The 24,900-nt window shown below is 49.8% G+C and overlaps 1 protein-coding gene and 1 long non-coding RNA gene across 2 annotated transcripts; one reads left to right on the top strand and one right to left on the bottom strand.

Annotated features, from left to right (window-relative positions):
* Window positions 1–652: 652 nt before the first annotated feature.
* Window positions 653–12,693, top strand: LOC144166827 (uncharacterized). The gene is made up of 4 exons (XM_077696314.1): window positions 653–736; window positions 2,999–3,235; window positions 5,290–5,583; window positions 12,598–12,693. The coding sequence occupies exons 1-4, from the start codon at window positions 653–655 to the stop codon at window positions 12,691–12,693; spliced, it is 711 nt and encodes a 236-aa protein (XP_077552440.1).
* An 8,455-nt stretch (window positions 12,694–21,148) lies between these two features.
* Window positions 21,149–24,900, bottom strand: LOC144166762 (uncharacterized). The gene is made up of 2 exons (XR_013321761.1): window positions 24,810–24,900; window positions 21,149–21,330 (listed from the first exon to the last, which is right to left on the bottom strand). It is a non-coding gene; the product is annotated as an uncharacterized LOC144166762 (long non-coding RNA).

Here is a 24,900-nt window from a genome sequence, read left to right as displayed (position 1 = left end):
AGGCTCGAGGCTTAAGCCCTAGTCGATAGACAGGATGGCATAAAAACAGTCCACGTCCTAGGAGTGATTGGCGAGAAGTGGTTTAAGATATTTGGCCAGGAGGTGCGAGGAGATAGGATGAAGCTGCTTATGTTCGCCTGGACAGGTCATTTGCAGACGAAGATTGGTACACAGGGCCGTGCTGAATGGCGTAAAAAGTGAGGCTCCGAAGATGCCTTCAACCACCGAGCGTTCGCCCATTACTACAGTGTCCTCCTGCACCAACGACGAGGTCCCAGGGTCCAGGAAATGTGCTGCCAGTCCACCAATCGCTGCGAGATCTTGCCTGGGGTCACCTCCCGGCCAGGTGACTGGAAAGACACGAGGATCTTCCCCACAGCTGCCATCCCTGCGTTACCCGGATGTTAAATTCTCTGTTCAGCACTAAATGCCAGCGACATCTACGCAGGGAAGCCTCCCGGAGGTGACAAGCTCGTCTGCGATCTTGGCCTCCAAGGGGACACTACGGACGAGTAACGACGAATCCTTGTCAAGCCACTCGCAGCTGTTCCCATTGAACGAGCCGGCTTTGCAGTCAACGCCGCTTTGTGTGGCTCCCATGAAAGCATACGGCGTGCCTCTTCGTTTGAGCTCGCCCACCAATCGTAGCGGCATGTCACCACCATTGGCCTCGCAGCCCAGCCCTGGCGGACCTGTCTTCTCTCGGGTGGCTCTCGCCGCATCTAAGTACTTGAAGGTAAGACCTCAAGCTACGTTGAAATTTGTCGTCGGATTGTGAGGTAGTGTGCATGAGGGTAGCCTGGGAAAGTTGGTTATTCACGGTGACACAATAGGGACGAAGACGAAACAATAGCGTACGAAACGGGCTCTGACTTCAAACTAAATTTTATTTTGCGGGAATTTAGGATTGATAGATCACGTGTTACGTGCACAAAATCGGAAAACGACAAAAAACTACAACGAAAAACACACTCTTGACAGCACCTATCAAATACCACTAAGGCTTGCTTAAACAAGGCTCTGACAACATACATGCCAGTATGTAAACGAGCTTACGTGCTCACAGCATGCTTACAAGAAGTATTCAGAACGTTGGATTGGGAACAGGTGGGAGTAAGGGTTAATGGAGAATACCTCACTAACCTCAGATTTGCTGATGACGTTGCCTTGCTAAGTAACTCGGGGGACGAATTGCAAAGCATGCTTTCCGCACTGGGCGAACAGAGTAGAACCGTGGGCCTGAAAATTAATATGCAGAAAACTAAAGTAATTATCAATAACCTCGGGACAGCACAGCAGTTTGAGATAGGTGGCGAGGCAGAGGAAGTGGTAAGCGAATATATCTACTTAGGCCAAGTTGTGACCCCAGATCCCAACCATGAGGCAGAGATAATTAGAAGGATCAGAATGGGGTGGGGTGCATATGGCAGACATTCTGAGATAATGAATAGCAGCCTACCATTGTCGCTGAAGAAGAAAGTGTATGACAGCTGCATCTTACCGGTACTCACCTACGGGGCAGAAACTTGGAGGCTCACTAAGAGGGTTCAACTTAAATTGAGAACGACTCAGCGGGCAATGGAGCGGAAAATGATAGGTGTAACATTAAGGGGCAAGAAGAGAGCGGAGTGGGTCAGGGAGCAAACTGGTGTTAAAGACATATTAGTAGAAATTAAGAAGAAGAAATGGACGTGGGCAGGGCATGTAATGCGAAGGCAAGATAACCGCTGGTCATTAAGGGTAACAGAGTGGATCCATAGAGAAGGCAAGCGCTGTAGGGGGCGGCCGAAAGTTAGATGGGCAGATGAGATCAAGAAGTTTGCGGGGATAAATTGGTCACAGTTGGCACAGGACCGAGATAATAGGAGAATAATGGGAGAGGCCTTTGCCCTGCAGTGGGCGTAGATAGGCTGGTGATGATGATGATGATGTAAACGTAGTTAGGTCACGGCCCTTAATTATCGCTGCCGTCGTGTGGAAAGCTGAACGAGATGCTCTACTGTTCACGGTCGCGTGCCTCATAAAACGGGGGAGTGGCCCCGCAAGAGTGGACGGGAGCGCGGAATGACACGCTTTTTTCTATATTGATCCCGATCCGCCTCATAATTGGAAAGTCATGTGGGGTGAATTTGCCCATGACATTGAAGTCTGACTAGAGGCTTCAGAAGTGTTTGAAGATGGGGTGGAAGTGGGGCTGGCCCGAGACAATCAAAGAACAATAAATGATGATGATCTTGATTTGTTTTGTTCTAGTAACCAAAGTTCTTTTTTTTGTGCGTCTAGCTGATATAGATACCTCATTCAGAGGTCAGCATCGACTTTTCCAACTTATTTTTTAATCAAACGCTATTTGTTTAAAGCATCAGTCCCCTATTCACTTCCAGCAGCCTATGTAATCTGATAATTAAAGGCAATATTTCTTGCGCTAGCGGAGAGCTATAGACTCTCTGCGTGGCACTTGAATTGCCCTTGCATTTCGTCTAGACGCGTGATACAATTTGTGAGCAAAATTAGTCGTCAAATCGTTTAGTGCTCCTTACAAAAACATTAAAACTCTAGGAACAGTAATGCGTAAGTGACATGTTACAAGAAGAAATGAAAGAAGGCGATTTGAGAATCAAGTTAAGATTATCCTTTGCAGGCCAGCCGTACGTTCTGGCAAAATGACTGGGCAGTATAGAGCCCGCTTTGCACCACGTCAGTTTTTTACAGTCTTGATTTATCAAATCGTGATAAGACCAGGAGGGAAGGGGGGGCTCAGCCTTTTCTTTGTGACAAGGGGCCTCGAGCCCCCCCCTACCCCTTCCCCAACTTCTCTCCCCCCCCCCCCCTTCCAGAGCCCTTGAACCCAACGTCACCTCACATGCGTGGGTAGTTTTGTGCGACGCTCAGACAGAACGCCGCACAGTCGGTGTCCTTGTGCTGAATGTTTGTTGTTGTCAGGATCAGTGTGCATCGTGTCCCCTCACCAATCTGCTCGCTCCTGTTCACCCTTCAGGCGACGCGGAGCACTGCTTACTGCCAGCACTTCGCAAACAGCTTCCCCCCGTGCTTCGTGGAGGCCCGGAGTGGACGCAGGCGCGGCTGGCAGAGCTCCCCGCTGTTCCGCGCAGTGCTCTGCAGGACGTCGCCCTCGGCTACATCCACCGCGTACCGCGACCTGCTTCAACTTCAGCTGCTGTCCAAGCCGTGCGCCCGCAACTCTGGGCTCCCGGGAGCGACGTCTCTGCGGCAGGTACGACATGATTTTTGGATCGCGTGCCTCACATGTTTTACTGACACGCCGCATTGGAAAGGAATCTCTTCTCAAAGAACACCCCCGTTTAGTACAAATTCCTTATCACCGCGGTTTTAAAACTGGCAGTATATATTTGCCTACTTAAACGCGAAATGTCTGGTATAATTGTCTGTCACCCAATTCATCCGACTAGCCGAACGTATACAAAACGATTGGTCAACAAGTATATGTGGGCAAGACCTCTCGGCATGCTTCCTGCTGCATGGAGATTGTTCGGGAATAAGAAAGAAATGGCGCGGGATATTTGAGGTAAAACGTACGTACAAAAGCGGCTGTTGCAGCATTGTTTTAATCACAAGTAGACCTGGATCTGGTTTTCGCGGTAGGAAACAGAACAGAAAAAAACGCGTCAAAATGGGTATCATTGAGACGAGAAACAAACGTTGGAGATCTTCTCGAGTTGAGAAAAGAGATCTTTTCGAGTTGTTCCATGATCATATGATACAAAAACCCCAACAGGTGGAGCGCGACCATGGGAACGCGGGAAATTAAATCCAAAATCCAAATGGGTAGGCTTTTTGATTCGTCATGGTATGAGAGAGGCGAAAGGGGAACAGCGAGAGGGGGGGGGGGGAGAGAAGGGGATGTTACGTGCTGGGGGGGGGTGCAGAAAAGTTGTCGTAAAACGTCATTTGAAGCGAGCCGTACATTGACCAGTTTTTTTTTCTGTCTACGTGTCTCATTGAACGAAGCCTTGATTGACATAGTGCTGTTCCTCGAAACGGGACACCTCGTGCTATGGTCTAAGTAATGGGTGCAGGAATATGCGGCAACATCGTTGTGTCGAAGAGGGATGCCTGCAAATCAAGTTCATAGGAAAATAGTGCCACACGAACAGCGTTCCTAGCCAAGAGCCAAGGCCGTCGAGCATTTTAGCCGAAGTGGCTGCTGCAGAACCCAAAATGTGCTACGTCAAAGATGATGCTCAGAGGAGGGCAGCGCAAAACGGTGGTTAGCGTACATATTGCCGGCGTGTATACCTGACGTGTTTGCCCATTATGTCGCCTTATCTCGCAGTTGTTTCGGAGAAGAGGCGGGCCAAGTACTTTGACCGATATCGATGGTTAGCCAATAGAAGCTTAACGTGCTTCCATTGGCTAAACAAGAGAAAATTAATGGAAGATCCATTGGTGGATCGTTGACACGAATGCTCATCCGTCTTCCATCGCGAAGTTGAGGCTAGAATCGATGTGCACTCCTTGCTCCGACTTCAGAAGGCTGGAGCACGGTGTTTCTCGCACACTGTTTGCACATTTGGCCATTCGTATTTTGCATTCAAACAGCTAGTCCCACCAGTCAAGCATGCTCGCTTTTGCAGCGGAACACACTGCCTGTTCCTCCCTTCGTTGTTCACCATTACCGAAATCTTCACCTGAATCTACGAAAAATCTATGTGAGAAGACATCATCGGCAGCTTGGATGGGCTCAGCGAATAACGCATTTATCGCGTTTTGTCTTTGTTTCTAAGCGGATTAACGGAGATAGGCCGCTTGATTAAATTCATACGAAGCGGATTCTCATTACTTGTTATTGTTTAGTTGTACTGTACGTTTGATGCAAATTTTCAGCATTCAATGCACAGGTATTGTTAGTTTATACTCCTTAATTAACAGCTTCAAGGGCGAAAAAAATTGGGTGGGAAAGGACATGAACCGGGACAGTGTCCTTCGCGTCCCTTGTCCAGTTATTTTCATAACTAAAGTTGTCCATCATGGAATACCAATGACGTCGAACGCGCAAGTCCACCCTTAAAAACATTCAGGTGACGCTTATTTCTGCATGCGTGGCCCTAGTCGAACATTTCCGTGAGTACCAACAAAGTGGAGACCATGCACCGCAAGTTTATACGGGTTATGTGTGGTGGCGGAGGACTAAACGTCTTGGAAGACCGTTTTATGAGTTACGCTTCTGAACAATTTTTCCCTGAATCTCGTTTGTTTTGAAAGTATGACTCTCCTCTTGTATTCCGTCCTTCAACATTACGTATACAGTGCAACGTGCCAAACACCACCCCTTGGGACCCTGTCGTCGTGTTCGGAGTCTGCTGCCCCCTTACGTGCGGCGCGGACGTGCTTGGCGGAGACAACCTGCTGCCTGTGTCACCCATCGGGCGTGGAGGCTGGGGATACCGCGGCCTCCGAAGCATGCGAGCGCCCAGAACCGTTCAGTTCTACGACGTCATGGGGAAGCTGGCGGGACGAGACGTGGAGGTCGCGGTGAAGGCCAGCGTCCAAAACTACGGCGTGGTTCACACCCAGCTCAGTGACTGGTGCTGTACCGTCAAGGTATGCTATATATGGAGGCGGTGCTTATTTAACACGATTTACATCCAGGGCCATTCCAATCGAGCATGTCTTGCGTGCATCAGCAGCACTATCCTAGCACTGTCTCTGCATGTGTACAGGGTGATAAAAAATTGGCAATGACATTTAAATTGACCATGAAGACAAAATACAACTTAGTTCTACTTGAAAGAACTGGCCTTTGGCAACTCACTCAGCTCCGTTCCTTTAAACCGAAAAAAAGACGCAATAAATACTCCAAGCTTTCAAATTTGGTTCCGCGGTTAATATAGTATGGGCACGAGTGACGTAATATGGACCAGCGCTTTAAGCGTAGTTACCGGTGGGCTGACTGTGCGTTAGAATTAAAGTGATACGCGGTCAAACGGAGCCAGAGGCCCACTACAATTGGCCAGCCTTGTTTCTTGGCAATGGCCTACATCGGCAGCCGCCAATCGCACGAACAAGATTTTGTGACGTCATAGAGAAATTGCCGCAAAATTTCTGCAGAGTCGCAACTTTCGAATATGTTTGCTTTAATATCTCGCTTATTTGTTTGAAGCTCTCGAGAACATTGACGTCGTTTTCGCATACGTCGGGACGAAACAGCATTTTAAATGAACCTCTTTAAAGGAGTACTCAGGCAAAATGTCAAAGCTGGGATAACTATGTAAGAGGGTCCCTTTGTATATGAAGATATCTCGCAGCAACAGTAACCGTTCAGTATAACACATGTTAAATCTATTTTAATCTTTGCCCGCACCAGAAAGCTTAGCACGAATACTGTTCCTCAATCGACATCAGTATTACGCCATCTACTCCTCCTGACCCGAAACTGCCGACGGGAGTGCTCCCGTGAAGTAGCCAACCCCCTGACCGCGGTTGGCGCGCGCTGTTCCGCCGTGACACTGTGTATCACGTCACGGTTTTAGGACTGACCTCATGCTGCCCAGGGCGTGGAGATGGTAGAGATCACTGCCAGTTTGTGCGCGCGCGTCCACATCGGCAGTCGTGCGACGAGAACGGTGACGTCACGAGCTCCCTGCTGTCATGGCGGCCGCCTCGGTGTTCGTTTAGTCGAAAACGAAACTGATACCAATAAACGAGGGCGTAAATAATTACGCTGCTATCGACCGTCTAATTTATCATTCTATTGCTAGTGGGCTCGTAGGCACCAGCGAGAAAAACCTAACAGAAAAATTTAGTATCAGTACTCCTTGAAGACTGCAGCTCAAAGTGTGCGAATGCGAATGGTGGGCAAAGCTGGCCAGAACACCACCACGCTCCTCCACTGAACAGTTTCTCGCAAGGGAGTAGCCATGGGGTGTGTTAGGGTGTCAGAACACCCCGCGAAATTTTATCACACCCTTCCCTCTTTTCGGCATTTTTTCCCGCCCATGCTCTTTACACACTTCATCTGTAAGATAAGAAAACGAAAATAACATTTTTTGGAGGGTAGCAGTCTATTTTTGAATTCCTGTACCTGCAGGGTATAACAACCCCCGAAAAATGTCTCTGTCTCCACGCTTCCTCGTGGTGCACTCACACTCTACTATCGCAAACAATCGTACGCCGAGCAGCAATCAGCGTGTGAGATAGCCAAGCTAAGCCGCCAGGGCACCGTCGCGCTCCTCCACTGCGCGATTCCCGCCGGTGCCGTCCCCTGACTATTGTGGCATTGGTGTTGACGACGGCGGCGGTCACTTCTTCTGCGTCCACCTTTCCCGTTTGATGAGACACACGTGGCATCAAACGCAACGAAGACATCCGGCCAACTTTCGCCTAACCTTCCCTAATTTACCTAAACAGGTCTCAAGCGTGGTACCAAAGCCCCACACCAAAGGCCACAACAGCGTGGCGCCTGATCCTACAAAGCACATTTTTTACATGACACGCCCGCCTTTTAGAGGTGTATGACGGCTCAGAAGGGGGGTGGGGGAGTTTTACCCGATCACGGTGACTTTAGCTATTAAAGCGAGTGAGTACGGATTCCTGGGCGAGTTTGTGTTGCGATGCAAAATTCATAGGGCATGCCGACGGGGACAAGAAAAGAGAACAGACACCACGGAGCGCTACATTCAACTAGTTTTTATTGGAAAGACACATCAATTTATATCCACACTTTTCACCCCCTCGCCGCCATTGCCCACGGGTTGCAGCCATGCGAAGAAACGCCGACTTCTTATCTGTTAAAGCGGAGTTTTCTATATCTCCCGGATGGCACCTAAATGCGGGAACGCACTGCAGGAAAGCCACCTTTACACAATGGGTTTCACAAAACGTTGATGGTGTAAGTGAAGGCATGTCATTCGCCCCAGGAAACAAAAACGCTTACCGTGGTCGCAATCGAATTTGGGTCCCTCGCGTTATAAGCCGACGTTTATCCGATGACGCCATTCCGACTAAAACGAACACTTCGATTCAACTCGCATGAGAGAAAACTTCGCGTTTTAACCATCTTACGCTTAAGAAAAGGGCTACAGTGTTTTATATGCCGTGCTGCCGCTGCTTTCAGCGGAGGATGTGAATGAAGTCTCGCAAGGCAATTAAACGTCGCAGTGTTATTCATCCCACTGTTGAACCTTCCCGCGAGCAAAGTCAACAGGTGCAGCCTAATGCCTTTAAAGCATTGCTGAACTTTGCAGAAATGGCTAGGCGTCGGCAGCAATATTATTGTTTTCTTATGACTTTGTTCTTAATTGAATGCTTTTACAGAAGCCATGGCAAAATACAACTTGAATATGATAGAACTACCCCGAGGCAACTCAGTTAGCTCCATTAATTCCAAGGAAGATGGTTTCTAACCAAAAAAGAAACGGTAAAAAATATAGAAAACGTGAAATATTGTGCTACGGTGACATAATATGAGCAGGCGTGACTTAATATGAGCAGGCACTGAAAAAAATTGGTACTCCTGGACTTACCAACCCGGGACGGTCTGCGGGCAGTCCGCGAACAATCCAGGGCTGATAATCGAGGAGGCCTATAGTTATCAGTGGGTTAACTCCACCTTATGATTCGAGTGATACATTTGAGTGATACTATACGCCTAGCCATGTTTCTTGGGGGTGGGCTCAGTACGCTGCCGCTGATTTCGCCAGGGTTATCCGACGTCATAGAAACGTCGCCCGAAAGTGGCCAGGTCCCGAAAGTGACCTGAAAGTGGCCCGAAAGTGACCCCTCCTTCACGTTTTTTAATACCGCGATTATTTGTTGGAAGTTGGCGATAAAATGGGCACCATTGTTATCAGTAAAAGTAATCTTGTTAATTATCCAAACTTACACTTTGTCTTCATGGCTCCTTCAATGTAGTTGTCACTCGCCCGACAAGATAAGCGCATAGTCTGTATACGACCGACCGTGACTGAACAGTGAACACTTTAATAACTTTCAATTTGAGGGGAATTCCGTTCCGTACCACCTGACGTGGATCCACGAAAAAGAAGAATCGTTTTGCAATGCCAGTTTCTAAGTGTCGAGACTGTTCCGTTACTCCACAGGTTTACCCCGCGTATTTCTAGCCAACGGTGGCCTTTGCGGACCCCTTAAGGCGTGGTCACACTAGCCCGACCATCGGCCGATTTGGTCAGCCAACACGTGTCGGCGAGCTGTCGGCAGCCATGTCACACCGCGCCGACGCCGACCGTTGGCCAACCGTCTGCGTCGGCGAGAAATCGGCGGGGCGTCCGTGTCTGCGCGATGTCGGCCGACGCGCTTGTCACACCACGCCGACGACCGCGCGACGACCCACTCCGCCGACTCGCCTCTCCGCCGGGGATCCCCTTCTTTCTCTGTCAAACTTGGAGTGCCGCTGCCGCGACTGAAGCCGTTCGTGCGTACTGGCGTGTGCGCTGCTTGTGCTGTGTGCACTCCTCAACTTCTTGTTAGATCACGGACAAAGAAGAAAAAAGAGCTGTGTTCGCTGCTGCCGCGGCAGTAATAATACGGATGTTATGGATGAACTCCCGGCGAAAAGACCTCTGTAGCGCGTAAAATATGTATATAAATTAGTGCGTACATCAGCGGAAATTTAACCTTCTCTAATAAAGAAGGCCTTACAGAAGGTTCGCATTTTCGTGAAACACGGTGCAAGGGAAGGGAAATTGTTGCGGCTCCAGATGCCACTCGCTGTTTCGAAGGAAATTTTCCATGACAAAGGTAGTTGCTTCTCAAAATCACGCAGAAAATGATTCACAAATTGGGTACGCAAACCATGCCCGTTAAAAAACCGCTAAAAAAAAACTGACCCCGCCGGGAATTCAACCCGCAATGTTGAGCGCGCGGGCGCGACGCGCGAAACCACTGTGCCCGCACAAATGCTGCCGCGCTGCGAAATAGCGTGGGTACTAGATGGAGGTCCATCCTTCCGTGTCATACGTCGTTGTTTATTAGCTGGTTTACAGAATTCCTGGCTGGTAAACTGAAATTTCTTATATAGCGCTTGCACAGCAAAGTTCCCGGAAGCCCCCACAATAGCTTATCGCCATCAACTCCGCTGCTTCGCAAAAGCGCTCGCAAAAATTTGTATGCCCGGCTGCGGCTGCGATTTTGTACTGTAGGGATAGTGCTTGCCGTACTTTGGTTTTACGTTTTACGTGAAAAACCTTGGCCGATATTGATCCCTTATTACCAAAATTACCCTACATAACTCTTCTTCCGCACGAAACTGGCCTTTTATTTTCTATAGGCGAGCCGATCGCACACACATGTGCAGTTTGCAGCTCCGGGGTAGCGGCGTCGCCAAAGAGCACGACCGAAGCGTCGAAAGCCAATATACGGATTGCATTATCGCTAGTGTTAAGTTGTATGGTCTTCATAGACATTACTGAGTTTATTACACTCCAGAAACTATCAAAATAGAGCCGCATTCATTGCGGCACGAATGTTGTCGAAGAGCAGTTTTCTCTTCTCGATGGATTCCCGGCGACGCGTCGGGCGACCGGTCGGGCGGCCGGTTTTGTTGGCGTATTCGGTCGGCGAGCCAGCCACACCGCGCGGACTTTCCATCGGCCGACGTGTTTGTGTTGCCGTCGGCGTAGTATGACAGCGCGGTCGGGCAACTCGGCAGTTGGCCGATGGTTTGGCGACTCGTCGGCGTCGCCGTCGCGTCGCGTCGTCGTCGCCGTCGAGTCGGCCAAGTGTGACCGCGCCTTTAGGGAAGAAGCGTTACGAGCACCTGGCATGCTGCACTGCCAGCAAGTCGGCACACCTTTAGGAAGCGACGCTGTCCAAATGCAATATATGGAGCGTAATTATTGTAAAAATAAAATCTCTTAATCACTTCTGTCGGGGTGCAATTCGCTAACCAGTCACTGCGGCCATTCGTAGTAGCGATAGGCTGAAAGCACGACCCCAGAAGTATTTGGAAGCCGAAAAGCCACGCGTCGGCCTCCGAATGTTTTCCGTGAATTCATGCTTGTGGTCTCTCGCACCCGAACGAGTTCCCACATAAGGGATCGTGGCTTAGCCTTTATTTACGGGAGCCACTGACCCGAAGGCATGCTCAGTGTCACAATAAGCTGCGGGGATTTTGTCAGCTTGAGCTACGCTAGAAAGAACAAAATTCAACCTTTGAGTTACAATCGCATGGTACCTGTACTACACTAGGAACGAGTTATTTTATCCAGCTTAGCGGCCCATGTCTTTTGCCTGTGACAAAGAAAGGCTCATGAAATGACCGTTGATGTGAGATGTAATTCTTTTAGTAGTGGTGTTTTGCTTCGTTTTCCTGTACGTCACGAATCGAGTCGTGGTTTTTACGCCATGCATTTTCACGACGTTTGGATCGCCTCCGGTATGTTGGTGAGGTACTATACTGTACTATGATGTGCAAACAAGGTTGTATCAACCTCCTCCTCCTGGTTTCTGCGTTCATCTTCTGGGACGCCACAAGAGTAAAACATAATAAATACTTTCTCGCACATGGCAACTGGAACTTAAGCAAGCTTGGAATTCAGTACTGACGACCGAATTCCTTCTATTGCCTATGTCGAAGGAAGCCGATGGCCATGGCGCGCACACGAAGGCTTGCTGGGACGCGGCTGACTGGCCACCTTACCAGGAGGGCCCACAGGGAATTGGAGAAGACCTTTTCGAGCAGACGTTTTTGTTGGAGTGACCAAGGTAAGAGGTCACTGTGGGTCAGGCGTTCTGCTTCTAATATGGCATTGGGGAAACACCAGAGTGGATATGTTGACGGTAGAAAATGTCGGCTTTGTAGAGGCCCTCGTTAAGCCGACACTCAGTTCGCCAATCTTTCTTCCATACTGATTAATTGAAGATCTATTTATGAGTGTTCAAAGGATCCTTGAACACTTTTTTCAACTTATTTCTAAATCTCAAATGCTTGCAGTACGTAGTCAACCAAGATATCCAGTACTTAGATTAAGGGCTCGCAAAGTGCCTCATCCAAAAATTACTGCTGCATGCCCATTAGATAACTTAGAAACTTGCTCAAAATATATATTTTTTCTCTTTGCGGGTTTTGACGTTCTTCGATCAAAGGAAATACGTCATTACAGCGGTGTAGACGCTATTGGCCGGTTTTCCTTCAGTTGCGGGAATTAACGCATTTGGTAGCCACCTTAAAAAGATAGCCACAAGAGCAAAGCAGAAAATGGAGGCGTGTTTCCGGCGACGAGCAAATCACGCAGTGACGCTCCGTGCTGACGATAACTGTGGCTTTTGCAGTGCTTCTACACGCGAAGGAAGGACTAAAATCACCTTTTGGAAATGTTGCAAAATCCCTTTCAATAATACATGAAAATGTCGCCCTTCTCTCTTGTGAGGAGTCCCGCCCTAAATGCACGCCACGTCCCGGCTTGAGAAGACCGCCAGACGGCGTTTCTTGCACGTCTCTCGTACACCGTTCCAGCCGTTCTTTTCGATCTAACCTAACCCTCTTACTAGTCACCTTTGTTCGCTTTAGCAGCGGCGTTGGCTTTATGTCGCTCCTTATTGGAGCCCCCCAGCGCCGGTATTTCATCGCCATCATTCCTGTTACTTCCCCTTTTGCAGCCCGCACTGTCTGCAGACTCGATTCTACATCGCGTACAAGCGGGGGCGGGAGTCACGGGGCCCTTCGAGGCGGAGGCAGCTGCGGGTGGCGCTTGAGCGCTGGGAGCATCTCCAGCATTGGCTGCTGCCTCCCGCCGCTCTGTCCATGATTCGGCGCTCTTCTACCGCTCGCTGTGTTGCCAAACACACTCGGATTAACGCGAAAATTTTGCCGACATGTCCCGCATATTTCTGAGACAAGTGGAGGCTCTGTCGTCAACAAGTTTGGGTTCATAATGGAAATGTGCTTTAGTCATTTGCTTGCGGCAAGTGGTTCTTAGAAAGAAATGGTTGGAAGTTGCATCGCTACAGCCTGTGACACCCCGTTTACGTTAGCTTACAGCGAGCACAGCGGTTCCATAGGCATACGAATGCCTGTAGTGTTTGTAGTGTTTTTCTGCTAGTGATAACAATCGGCAATAAAAAAAAACCATCACGCTAAGTTAATAAATTCAGATACTGGTGTCTCATTCTCTTCTGAAGGAGTCTGGAAATGCTATTGAACACGTTTTTAAATGAAGGCACATTTTCCCAGCAGATGGTGTGACAGACTGGCGGTAAACGTTTCATCAGTTCACATTTGTACGGGTGTTTTTAAATGCAAAGCATTTCAGTAGAGAGTTTTAGCAGTACGTATGCTCCGGCCGTTCCGTTCGTTACGTTGCTACCGGATTTACCGCGACCCGACTGCGCATGCGCCATTTGTTCCGTACGCGGCCGGCGTCTCTCCCGGCACTCTGCTTCCGTGTTACCGTATCCGGAGCCCGCAACCGGCTTGCTCGGGTGTTGGAAACTTTAGGCTTAGCGTCCTGGCAAATATTTGATCGCCGCTATCTGTGCAACTGCGAATGACAATCCGTAACACAACTTTTCACCTCACTATCATCCCCTTTCTCGCATGTGAAACTTTATTTGAGCTACAACTGCCGTGAGCGATCGGGGACCGAGACATCTGCGTAGCCTGTTTCGATGCTTCCGCGCAGGTATCGCCATCTCTCGGGCGCTCGCCGCACCGCGCGCCGCGGCATCCACGGTCGGTCATCGCGGCAGATATATCTGATCGCCGCTTTTAAAATAAGCCCCGAGAACAATCCCTAGCACAATTTTTCACCACACTAACACCTACTTTCTCGCAGGTGGAACTTCGTTTTAGTGATCAGACTGATTCGGAAGAGCAGCGACAAGCGGTTGCTACCGTGGTCTGCGCTGGTTCGAGCCGCTGTGTGCCGAGCTGGCAGGCGCGACCGGCGTGTGCGCGGACTGTTTCCGATGCAGAAAACGCTTCACGGTTGCCTGCTTTATCCATTTCTTGCGTACAAACGCGCGGAATCTACAAGTTCAGCTCAGCGATCGTCGTAGTTGACCATGGAGCAAAAACAGTGGGCGGAGCGGCGCCGACGAGGCATCGCACACCCGCATCGGGCCATGTGTTTCAAATTCACGCGTACGACTAGTCGTGGTGACAGTCGTAACGATCAGTCGCATACGAATCGCGTGTACCAATCGTACATGTGTCTAGCGCTTCAATCGGGCAAGGCCAAGGCCATTCCTCGGCGTGAACGGCGCAACCATGTCGTCACCTGCGCTCGCTCTGGCGCCGTCGCCGCCACCGCAGCCCCTGCCTCACAATGCGTCCGGCCGAGCGCGATTTATTTTAGATTTGCAATGCTTTAGGGGAAACTGCGTTCTTTATTTACGTATTTTTAGCGTGTGGATTTTTGCAACAACTCGGCTAATCAGCCGTCACACGGAACGAACGGTACGACGCTACGGAGTGCTTAAACACGTTTTCCGTCTCACTACACGGAAAGAGCCCGGTACGTGCGCGCGCATGCGCAGTCGGGTCCCGGTAAACCCGGTAGCAACGTAACGAACGGAGCATACGTACTGCTAAAACTCTCTAGTAACTCACGATGTCACCCGCGTTGTCCCGTCGTAGTCCGCACCGTCGTTGTCCGCACCCCTCCCCCTACACTATAAAAAAGAAAATACTATCCGGCGCCAGGTTTCGATCCCTCGACCCTGCGGGCGCAACGCAATGTACATGGTGCTCTACCCACTGCGCCACAAAGCTGACACAGAATGGGACGATACTAACGCGCCTTATATCCTTGACTCATTCAAATTACTGCTGACGAGCGCTCTCTCGTCAGCAGTTGCCACAAGTGCTACAACATTAACGTAACGCAAACTACTTAACGTCGTGCGCCCCCGGAAATGCTCTGCATTTGATCGTGCCCCTCGCGAGGGGGATGCTTCACTGCGTCTTCCTACTGGCCAGTACACTCGTCGCCATCTGTCGGATGTTGTGCGAACCCTTTGCGGCTGATGGCGCGCGATTTGAAACATTTTAAATACGATAGTCTTTCTTGGGCTACCTAAACCCAGAAATTTTGGTCTTTCTGTACGTCTGTCTGTCTTGGAACGCAAGGGCAGCTGAAAGGCATTCAAGAATAAACGCGAGAGGAATCATTAGGGTTTTTGTTCTTTTTGGGGGGGGGGGGGTGGGGGGGGGGGGGAGCAACGTTACAATTTTTGCAGGACTAAGGGGAGGACGCAGCCTTCAGGTTTCTGTTCATTGGCCCTCTTCTCAACCGCTGATCCTCACTGGCTCTCCAAACAAGTTGTGGGATGTGCTCGTCTACGTTTCATGGAAGTAAAATTGACAGCACGATAAAGAACTACAAGCTTTATAGGCGATGAAAGTAGTAAAGTAACAACCTTTTAGTTGAGGTAAAATGATATTCAGATTTAGAAAACTCTTATGCAGAGCGGTACGAGAAAAGTCTTCTAGGTCCCAGGCCGCCTAACTCATTGGACGTTCTCCTGCGATCCTTGTGCAGGTCCCCAACGCCCTGCAGCTTGAAAGAGAAGACCAGCCGTGTGCGGTGAAAATCTCATTCGGCGGCTGCAAATTCATGCTTTTTCTGCCCACGGCATGGAGTGAACGTTGCATCGCATTCCGACATTGCCCGCGGGAGTTCTCCCAGCTTCCAGGACCTCTTCGTGCTCAATATAAGCAATACGCGTTTTTTATATGTTCGAGTACATAACTACATGGTTCGCAATATTTTTAAATGCAATAATAAATTCAAACGGTGTGATAAATCGATTTAATGTCCGGATTCATTTCATCCGCACCATGCGGAGGCCACAAAATAATGCTCGGAAATAATGCTCGGCGAGCGGGACAGGACGCACTAGAATACGACAGCGCGCGGAAGCGTACATTTGAAGTCTTTGTGTACGGAGTTTGCGTGTTGCCTGATGAGAGGGCCTCTGGTAATAGTCAAACCCGATTATAACGAACCCGGATAGAGCGTATTACGCTATATATCGAACAAAAGCAAATATGTTACGAAAATGTATGCGAAGCATATTCCTTATAACTAAGTTCACATCGGATATATCGAAATCAGCGCGCCTACAATTTCCACCGAAATGCGTGGTCTCGAAGCGGGATTGAGGTGCTGATTGGCCATGATTGAGATCTTGAGCCTCGCTTACACCAACGTGACGCCCGAAACCTCCCGTAACTGTTTCCGACGCACGGTATTCACGCTGGAACCCATCCAGCCAGTGAGTCCGGACCAAGAGATCATCGGCGAACTGCGCGAAGAGCTCGCCAACGTTCCAGATGTTGCGCCGAAAGGAGTTTCCTCAAGGGATTTCCTGAGTGTTGATGACGATGTTGCCGTCACTGTGAATCCCTCGAGCGCGCACACCATCACCGATGTAATAGCAGCTGGTGCTGCTGAAGGCACTGAAGAGACTGAGGATGCCACAACGTAAAGCCGTCCGACCGTTTATGAGGCTCTTTTGACAGCCGATGTCATCCGCCAGTATTGCTTCGACATTGAAGGACGCCTAGCTGGTGTAAACGATGTCTCGTGTAGAAAATGCGGTGCTAGTTGGTTCAAAAAAAACGAAAGTGGAAACGAAAATCACCCCTTTCTTGCGAAGTAGGAAGTTAAGGCGGAAAGTAGCTTTATTCATGCAATAGATGGATTGTTTTGTGTAAGGTAATGTCATGCTTTGTGTTCGTTTCGTTATGTGGGAATGGCCGGGGGGAGGGGGGGGGGTGCGGGGGAGGGAGGTCCCACGTATTGCGAACTCGTAACAAAAACTCGTTATAGACGGGTTTGGCAATATCGAATTATTGGATATATCGAACTAATCGCGGTGCATATAACACTTCGCTGTAACCGGGTTTGACTTTAATTGTTACAGGGCTGCCTTTTCTGCTAAGCCACCGGTAAGAAGTAGAAAGTTTTTGTGCGGTATGTGCCACAGTGTGAAGGAAGACAAAAATAGTCGTTTTCGTCTTCCTCCAGGATGTTTACACTCCCTGAAAAAATTAATTAACAAAAATTCCCCCGCATTTCCCCGAGGGGGAGAATGTGAAAGTGCGAATGCACGGTTGTCGGCCCGCTTGCGGCGCTTGCGCTCGGCCCCCGCAGCCCACCGCCTCGCCGCCTTCTCTTCCATCTTTTCCATCGGGTTTGTAGTATCACGTGTACACCACGCAGTTATCAAGCCGCTATAACGCCGCTGAGTCGCCAACGCACGCCGCTGACGACGTAGTTTGAATGCGTTAAAGATATAAGGCGCGTCACTAACACTGATATCAGCGTCGCGTCCGTGGCTTGGTCGGTAGAGCGTCGCGCTGCGGCCGCAAAGTCCTCGGATCGAAACCTGGCGCCGGATGCCGTTTCTTTTTTAAATATAGAGGAGCACTGCGGACGCCGCCGCCGCCGCCGCCGGCGGTGGATGGTTTGGGGTCGCTTATAAAGTGCATTCGCACTTAATAAATGAGCGGCTAGTGATGTTCTAGTTAACTGAGGTGCTAGAATTTAACCCCCTGTTACGAATCGGCCAGCGCCGCAGTACTTCCCCGCATCACTCCTCGGCTGTGCAGCGAAGCCACTCGTGCGCCTTTGAAAACACGCGCCACCATGTCGGCAACAAGTTGCGACAAAGCCGCGCTTTGCTCTCGGCAAAACTTCGGTGGCTGCCTGCAAGGCTCGTCTCCACGCTCTTCAAGGACACAGAGGCCCCGTCGATCGCAACGGAGTCCTCCTCTCTCCCCTCTCTCGGACTCAACGTGCCCGAGGCTATGAACGGCTTACGAACTCTGGAAAGAGTGTTGTGTGTGTCTGTGACGTTCGCGGCGTGTTCCAGCCTGTTGCGTTTGACCGTTATCGCTTTTGGGTATAAATAGAGCTGCCCAAGCGTTGTAAACCATTCCTGTTAGAGCAGCGAATCGATGTTGTCGCTCTGCACGAGTCCTGTATTGTAACCTCGCCCGTCGGGGCATTGTTCTTTGGCTTCGGCTCACCTCTCGCTATGAAGTAAACAGTTACGTTAGCCTACGGCTTCTGGACTTCTTGACGGCTGCAACAGCGGCTGGCCGCTCGCATCATACACGCTACCACTCGTATGTCGGAGGCCACGGAGCTCGGATCGGGTGCCCCCGCCCGGTCGCAACACCCCCCTCTTCTGTCCAAGCCGCTCTCAAAACCATGCTAGGTGCCTCCTTGGACACTAGGAAAACAACAGACAAATTGAAAGCTTCGAAACACAAGTCCTGCAGCCCTCCGCTTACGAGAGAGAGAGAGAGAGAGAGAGAGAGAGAGAGAGAGAGAGAGAGAGAGAGAGAGAGAGAGAGAGAGAGAGAGAGAGAGAGAGAGAGAGAGAGAGAGAGAGAGAGAGAATTGGTTGTGGAAATGGGTCAAACAGAATTGAAGTCCTAATGTTAGTGGCGGGCAATGGCTAACCGTCCACCCCTCCACGACGTCTCGAGTTAGGTGGGAGAGCTCGTGGTAACCGTAGGCCGGTGCCTTTCGGCGACCTCTTCCGGCCTCTTCACCAGCGTGCCTGTAAGTCCGGATCGGGGCTTCGTAGCGAGACCTCTTACCTCTCCTTACAAGTGATTTCGGGGCAAGGGTCCTGCGGTATCCCAGGTGATGTGGGCCAGGTTGGCATGGGCTCCACATAAAGGGCACGCCGAGGTTGTGTAAAGCCTGGGGTGGATATGGGTCATAATGGCCGGATTGGGGAAGACACCCGTCTGGAGTTGGCGCCAGACGTGACTTTGCTCTGTTACGGATTTATGTGCCTCAGGACTTTTCCGGCGGAAGAGAAGGTAATAGGTAGTAATGTCGTGGTAACCGATCAGACGGTCCCGCGCGGATCGGGCTCCGTGGTAGCGATACAGGCTCGGCCCAGCCCGGATGCTAAGTCCTCGGGCTAGGCAATGAGCCGCCTCGTTTCCCTCTAGCCCGGAATGCGCGGGGGTCCAGATCAGTTGTGCAGGGGATTTCAGGGGGGGGGGGGGGGGGTTCCTGAGTAAAATTTTCAGCGCCCTTGAAGATATGTGTCTAGCGACAAAATTTTGGAAAGTGGTTTTAGAATCTCTAATGACTGTTGCCGGAGATTTGAGTGAAAGGGCGACCGCTATAGCCGCCTCTTCCACCGGTTTTGGGATGGGCGTCCGGACTGTGATGGACTCAAGGGTGCGGGTTTTGGGGTAAGTGCGAACAGCGATTGCGGTGAAGGCCTCGTGGTGTCGGTATTCCGCTGCATTTACGTACACGACTAGTGGGTCGTTTTCGTACTTCTTGTGCAAGGCGCGGGCTCGTTGTTCCCTCGGATTGGTGTGGTACGTAGGATTCATGTTACGGGGTAGTGGTTTGGCTATTATGTGAGCATGGACATTTTGAGGAATAGTTGCTGCATTCTGATATAGGTTGTGGTGTCCTATTCTTAGGTTTTGGAGGATGTGCCTTCCGGTTGGGCAGCGAGAGAGGTGTTCGTATGGTCCCATTAGGTGGGCTTCGACAAAATCGCTGCCTTTCCTGTGAAAAAAAAAAAAAAAAACCTTCTAGTCTGGCAGTTGAAGTGCCGGGAAGAAGACGTAGCGCCTCCTCGTGTGTGCGTCTAATACGGCCGTCTATTTTGTTCGTTTCTGTCGTTGTCAGCTTAAGATATGGGGTGGAATAAACTATTCGGCCCACGACAAAGGCTTGGATCGGTACCTGCTGCTTAGCGTTCGCTTCGACCATTTCGATACGAAGCAATCGGATACACACCGGTTTCATAACGCGACGGACCCACGTTCAATTCCGGCCATTCATTATGATCGTCAGAGAAAGTGGCTTTCTTGCAGAGCATATCGGTGTTCAATGGGCTAGGACATTAAAGATTCGCTTATTTATACAGTTCCTTAGATTTATTCCAGAATACTCTTATTGTGATGTGACAGCACATGTTGCCGTCCGCGGAAACGTCTCGGAGTCACGTGTGACAGAGACAGTAGAAATTGCATGGCCACCCTTCGTAATGTCAAGCTGCTGTCCCGCACGACCTGCAAGTTATGTGCTTCAAGTGGCATTTTGGTGCGTACCCCGTCGACAAAAAAGCGTCCTGTTCACAGTGTAGTACTAAAGTAATGGAGACTATGGCCGATATTCTGAATCTCTTTTCCACTCCAGCCTCCAGCCGACGAGTTCTTTGAAAGCGATTTCAGCGTGTAAAATCATGGCAGTATCCTCCACTCAGCCGATCTAAGGAATCACATGGAGGAGATTAGAGACTCAGAATATGGTCACATAGTTTCCTGAAAGCCATAGAAGCGACCATCGTCGGCTTCAGCATGAATGGTGCAAAAAACAAAGAAGTTAGCAGTGGCTTAGGTCGGCTATGCCAGGGTATACGTCGCGTGACCTAAGGTTCAGCTGGTTATTCTTAGGCTTCCTGGTTGTCTAGGATTAGCTGATTATCATGCTTACTGCTGCTAAAACTATTTCCAATCAAATTCAACCCAATCTAATCCAGGTCAGTCCAGTCCAATCCAATTCAATCCAAGCCAATCCGGTCCAGTCCAGTCGTCACTGCTCTTCGCATATGCGCAGCACGGCTATCCAGGAGCCACGCGAAACGGCTATCAAGCGGCTCCGGCGCAGCGTGAGAGTTGGCTACTACGCAACGGAGGCGCACAGCTGGGCACGCGCCGGCGCCAGTGCGACTGCCGCGGCTATGACGTCACTCCTCTGGAATGCGCAGACCGGCGAATGTGCAGACCCAATTCTCTGCACACCCGTACTCCAATTGGATTGTATTTTCAATCCAATTCAATACAATCCAGTTTAATACAATCACATCCAATTCAATCCAATGCTCCTCACGCTTGGGCAACACGGCCATTCAAGGTCCACCCGAAACTGCTCAACCTCGGCCAGTGTAGCTTGCGCTACAAAATCACGTTACCTGGGTGGCGGGAACTGTGAAGTAGAGTGGCGCGGTGGTGCTCTGGTACATCGCGCCGCGAGTACACAGGAGGAAGCGTCATGCGGCAGTCTCCGCAAACCAACCCTTAATAGACGTTTATTGATTGAAAAGGCTCCGCTCTATTTAGAAGTCGTAATCAGGCGTCACAAATTTCACGAGAAAAGAAGAAAATAACATAAATGCGCGCGCAAATAAAGTTCTTCTAACGTGCTCCAGTGGCCCTTTCTCAGGTGTACTCCGCTCTTCCGTCTCGTTCTTCCCCGTCAGCCCGGAACTGCGGCGCGTGCAGCTGCTCCCCTTACTCTTGGTCCGGCGGAGGAGGCACTGTGACGTGGTCGGGAAACGGGTCGTCGAACCGGAGCTCGTTCCTTTCGGTCGCAGTCGTCGCTCCGCCCTGCAGTACCTCTGCACGAAGATTGTGGAGCATCAACTAAGGTGACCTGTCCGCCGAGAAACCTTCCGGTGGTTCAAAGGCGGAGAGTTTTCGCGCTAGTGTGTATCTAGTAGAGAGAAATCTGTCGCTGCCATCGCGCGCCGTCCTGGGCACCACTAGCAGCTAGAAACGTTCCTCTCCGACTTGTCTTGGCTAGCCACGTGGCTTCTTTTCGTTCTCGAACACCGAAATCGACAGAAATGTTAGGGTTATTCTTACATGGAACTTCCTAATAACCACTGGAATGTACATGTCTCACAGCTCCTCTTTTCAATAATGAAACTACTTCAAATAATCTTTTACGATAATATTGTGCTGTTTTGCAGCCACACGCAACTTTTCACGTTGTTCATGAGCCATGCCAGGGTCTATTTAGTGGACCATTCCTACCCGGTATACGACGAAACAATCGGTGATGACGCCGGCGCGAAACTTCCCTCTGTTATTTTTTACTACGAAATTGTATTGTTCAGATGAATCTGCTTATTTGGCACGAGCAATAATGATAACGAAGCTCGTTATATGACGCAGTCAGTCCTGTGTTGTGGCGCTGGTGCGCTCAAAATAGATGCGGAGTTTGCCGACAGCTCCAGTGAGCTGTGCAGCGTTGCTTTCGCATGCCCTCGCCCAAGAAAACGGCTGCAAGTTGTGTGTAGCTCAAGGTTTTGGCTTCTATCCAAATTTAAGCTATTTATCTCACGGCGAAAAAGCAAAGCATCTCATAGGCATAAGGCATTGGCGCATCGTATTTTCAGCGGATACTCGTTATTTATGATGAAAGTGTCAAGAGCTTCGACTTATATGCAATTAATTGAAACTAAGCCTGCAGCAGTAAGTTTTCTGTGATAAATCCAGTGCATATTTCAGCGCACATCTTGCAGCGCATAACCAAAATGTATAGTTTGGGCAAATGAATTTCTATTGTAATTTTTTTTCGCCCTTATGTGTCCTCACACCTTAAAGATCCCTTAGGAAGCAGGAGCCTCAAGCCACGCCTCGTATGAATTCTGTTCATCCAGAAGATGCGAAAATCACATCACACCTTATTTTGCGCCTATCAATTAGAGAAAAACGAAAGCCCCATCATGTTCTCTTAATGTAAGAAAGTGCAATTTTTACGAGTTACAAATGAGCACCTTATTGAGGAATGCTGTCCCAAGTCTGGGTATGTTCTAACACCATATTCAATAATTTCAGTTATACGAAATGACTCTAAAACTAGAAGGTGGCTTTAAAATGATCACTCACGCCGCAATTTTTTTTTTTGCGTTGTCAGTGTACGGCGTGTATGTGTTCCACACAATGCGTAATACCCGCCGCGGTAGTTCAGTGGCCAAGACTCTGTGCTGCTGAGCCCAAGGACGCGGCTGCTTTTCTGATGGAGGCGAAAAGCGAAAACGCCCGTATGTGGAGATTTCGGCGAATGTTTAAGACCTTTGAAGGACGGAAATAGGCGGATGTGTCAGGACTAATCCGGAACGAGCCACTACGGCTTACCTCGTCGCTCATGTGTAGCTTCGGCGTCTTAAGCCCCAAAAATTTGAATTGAAACTAGGCATAGCATAATCAGCTGCTGACCATAGGCTTTAGGAAGCATATCGAGAAGTTAACCGCACATTCTTTTCTTTAAGGGCTATCTCGCGCAGCATGGGTTACGCTAAGAAGTGCGTTTACAGGTCGAGAGCCCGGTAAACATTCGAGCCATATTGACGTGCGTAGAGGCGAGGATATATTGCTACTATCTTTGCAGTTTCCTCGGCCGTGCCAGTAAGGTAGCGTTACACACAACGAGTCCGGGTGCCAACAGCGGACCTCGGCCCTCTGATGGGGGCTGAATTTCGTAGAAAAATTGTCGTCTCTTTTTTCACAGCCCATGATGCAATAAAAGCGCCCCTATTAAAAGCCAGGCAACGTCTTAGCGCCGACAAAGCCATGAAGAGGGCACGGACCGAACGAACAAGAGGATGTTAGGTGGGGATCCAGTGCTGCGTTCTATTGCTTCTGCTCGGCTGCGCAGTGATTGGGCTACCCATGTACCCGCGTGATTGCAATACAAAGCGATCACACCAGAGTTTAGATATCGTCCCGTACGCGGGTGCGTGAGCAGCGAAGCCACCCACCCAGTCTGTTTTCTTGCTCTCTCTCCATTTCTCTTGAAAACAGGGTTGTTTTACTTGCGTCTACCTCGCCTCCTGTTTTGGACGCGTTTTTACGACTTTGTAATTAAAACCAGTCGTACGTTTAATATTACTGTCAGTTATATAGTTATTTCGTGCTCCAAATACGACAAGAGTTTGAGTCTGGCTGAACAATGTTGATATGTATGACTCACGCAACCATTTCCATGGGTTTGGAACGGTGCTGCCTGTATGTACTTTTCGTTCAGGAATTCGTCCAACTTTGGCCCGGCAGCTGAGCGACAAATAGACGCATATTTTGTCGTCTAGGTAGGCCAAGAAAGGCGATCGTCTTAAAAAATGAAGGCCTCGGTGTGTGCTGTCTGCACTTGGGCCCCGCCTGAGCATACCGACCCATCAAAGGTGGTTAAGATCACGGATATAGTTTCGACACAGAAAAAAATCAGGCAGCAGAGCAGTTGTCCGCAAAGCAAAGCACAAGGGGAGACAGCGCTCCTCTCTTCTCCCTACGCTCATCAGAAGATGGGGTGTGACGTCACCGTCAACGTAAACACACAAGAATGACGCGTATTCGTGCGCGTTTTTTTTTTCTTTCTAAAACTGTTACGGTAGCCTTTATGGGGGTCATCGACGGCTGCCGCACCGGTTGCTGGAGAGGGAAAACGCACGCACAAACACGTCGCTCACCGCAAATGAGTTTGGCACTTCAGCTCTGGGAGAGGACCCCTGCCGAGGCACCTCTTCATTTGGTCACATGCCACGCACTGAGCAAAGCGAGGAGGAATCGAGCTAGCGCTGACGTCTAGCCGTGAAGAAGGGGAGAGTGGTTAGCCCGGAGAGACGGATAGTGCACTTCCTTATCTTTTCTTCACCCTGGAAGCACGTCTACTACTACTACTACTACTACTACTTTACTACTACTACTACCACTACTACTACTACTACTACTACTACTTTACTACTACTACTACTACAGAGACAGACAGACAGACAGACAGACAGACAGACAGACAGACAGACAGACAGACAGACAGACAGACAGGCAGACAGACAGACAGACAGGCAGACAGACAGACAGGCAGGCAGGCAGACAGACAGGCAGGCAGGCAGACATAAACGGTTTGTCCACACCCGCTTGCAATTCATGAGAATATAGAGTAGTCGCATTTAAACGCGTGCCTTTAATTGACCGCAAGCATGTTGATGACAGGGTAAGTGTTACTATCACATACGAGTATTTCGCGTGCGCAACACAACTGCCACGAAAGAAAAGGAACTGCCTCAGCTGCGTGTTATAGCGTGAGATAGCTTACCTGGAAACATATAGACGAGTATGATCACCACAATAGCGACGACCAAGCCGATCAGCATGCACGCAGTGCAAACCACGAGTGTCAGCGAGGA

This window comes from Haemaphysalis longicornis, unplaced genomic scaffold (assembly GCF_048455015.1).
Source record: "Haemaphysalis longicornis isolate Haplotype H1 unplaced genomic scaffold, Haemaphysalis longicornis Haplotype H1 scaffold_19, whole genome shotgun sequence".
NCBI lineage: Eukaryota > Metazoa > Arthropoda > Arachnida > Ixodida > Ixodidae > Haemaphysalis > Haemaphysalis longicornis.
This window is presented reverse-complemented; position numbering and strand designations above follow the sequence as displayed.

Excerpts from the sequence above, each read along its gene's own strand:
- LOC144166827 (XM_077696314.1), top strand. The coding sequence starts at position 653 with ATGTCACCACCATTGGCCTCGCAGCCCAGCCCTGGCGGACCTGTCTTC. Across the intron at positions 737-2,998 it reads CCGCATCTAAGTACTTGAAG|GCGACGCGGAGCACTGCTTA; the intron begins GTAAGACCTCAA and ends TTCACCCTTCAG. Across the intron at positions 3,236-5,289 it reads GAGCGACGTCTCTGCGGCAG|TGCAACGTGCCAAACACCAC; the intron begins GTACGACATGAT and ends TTACGTATACAG.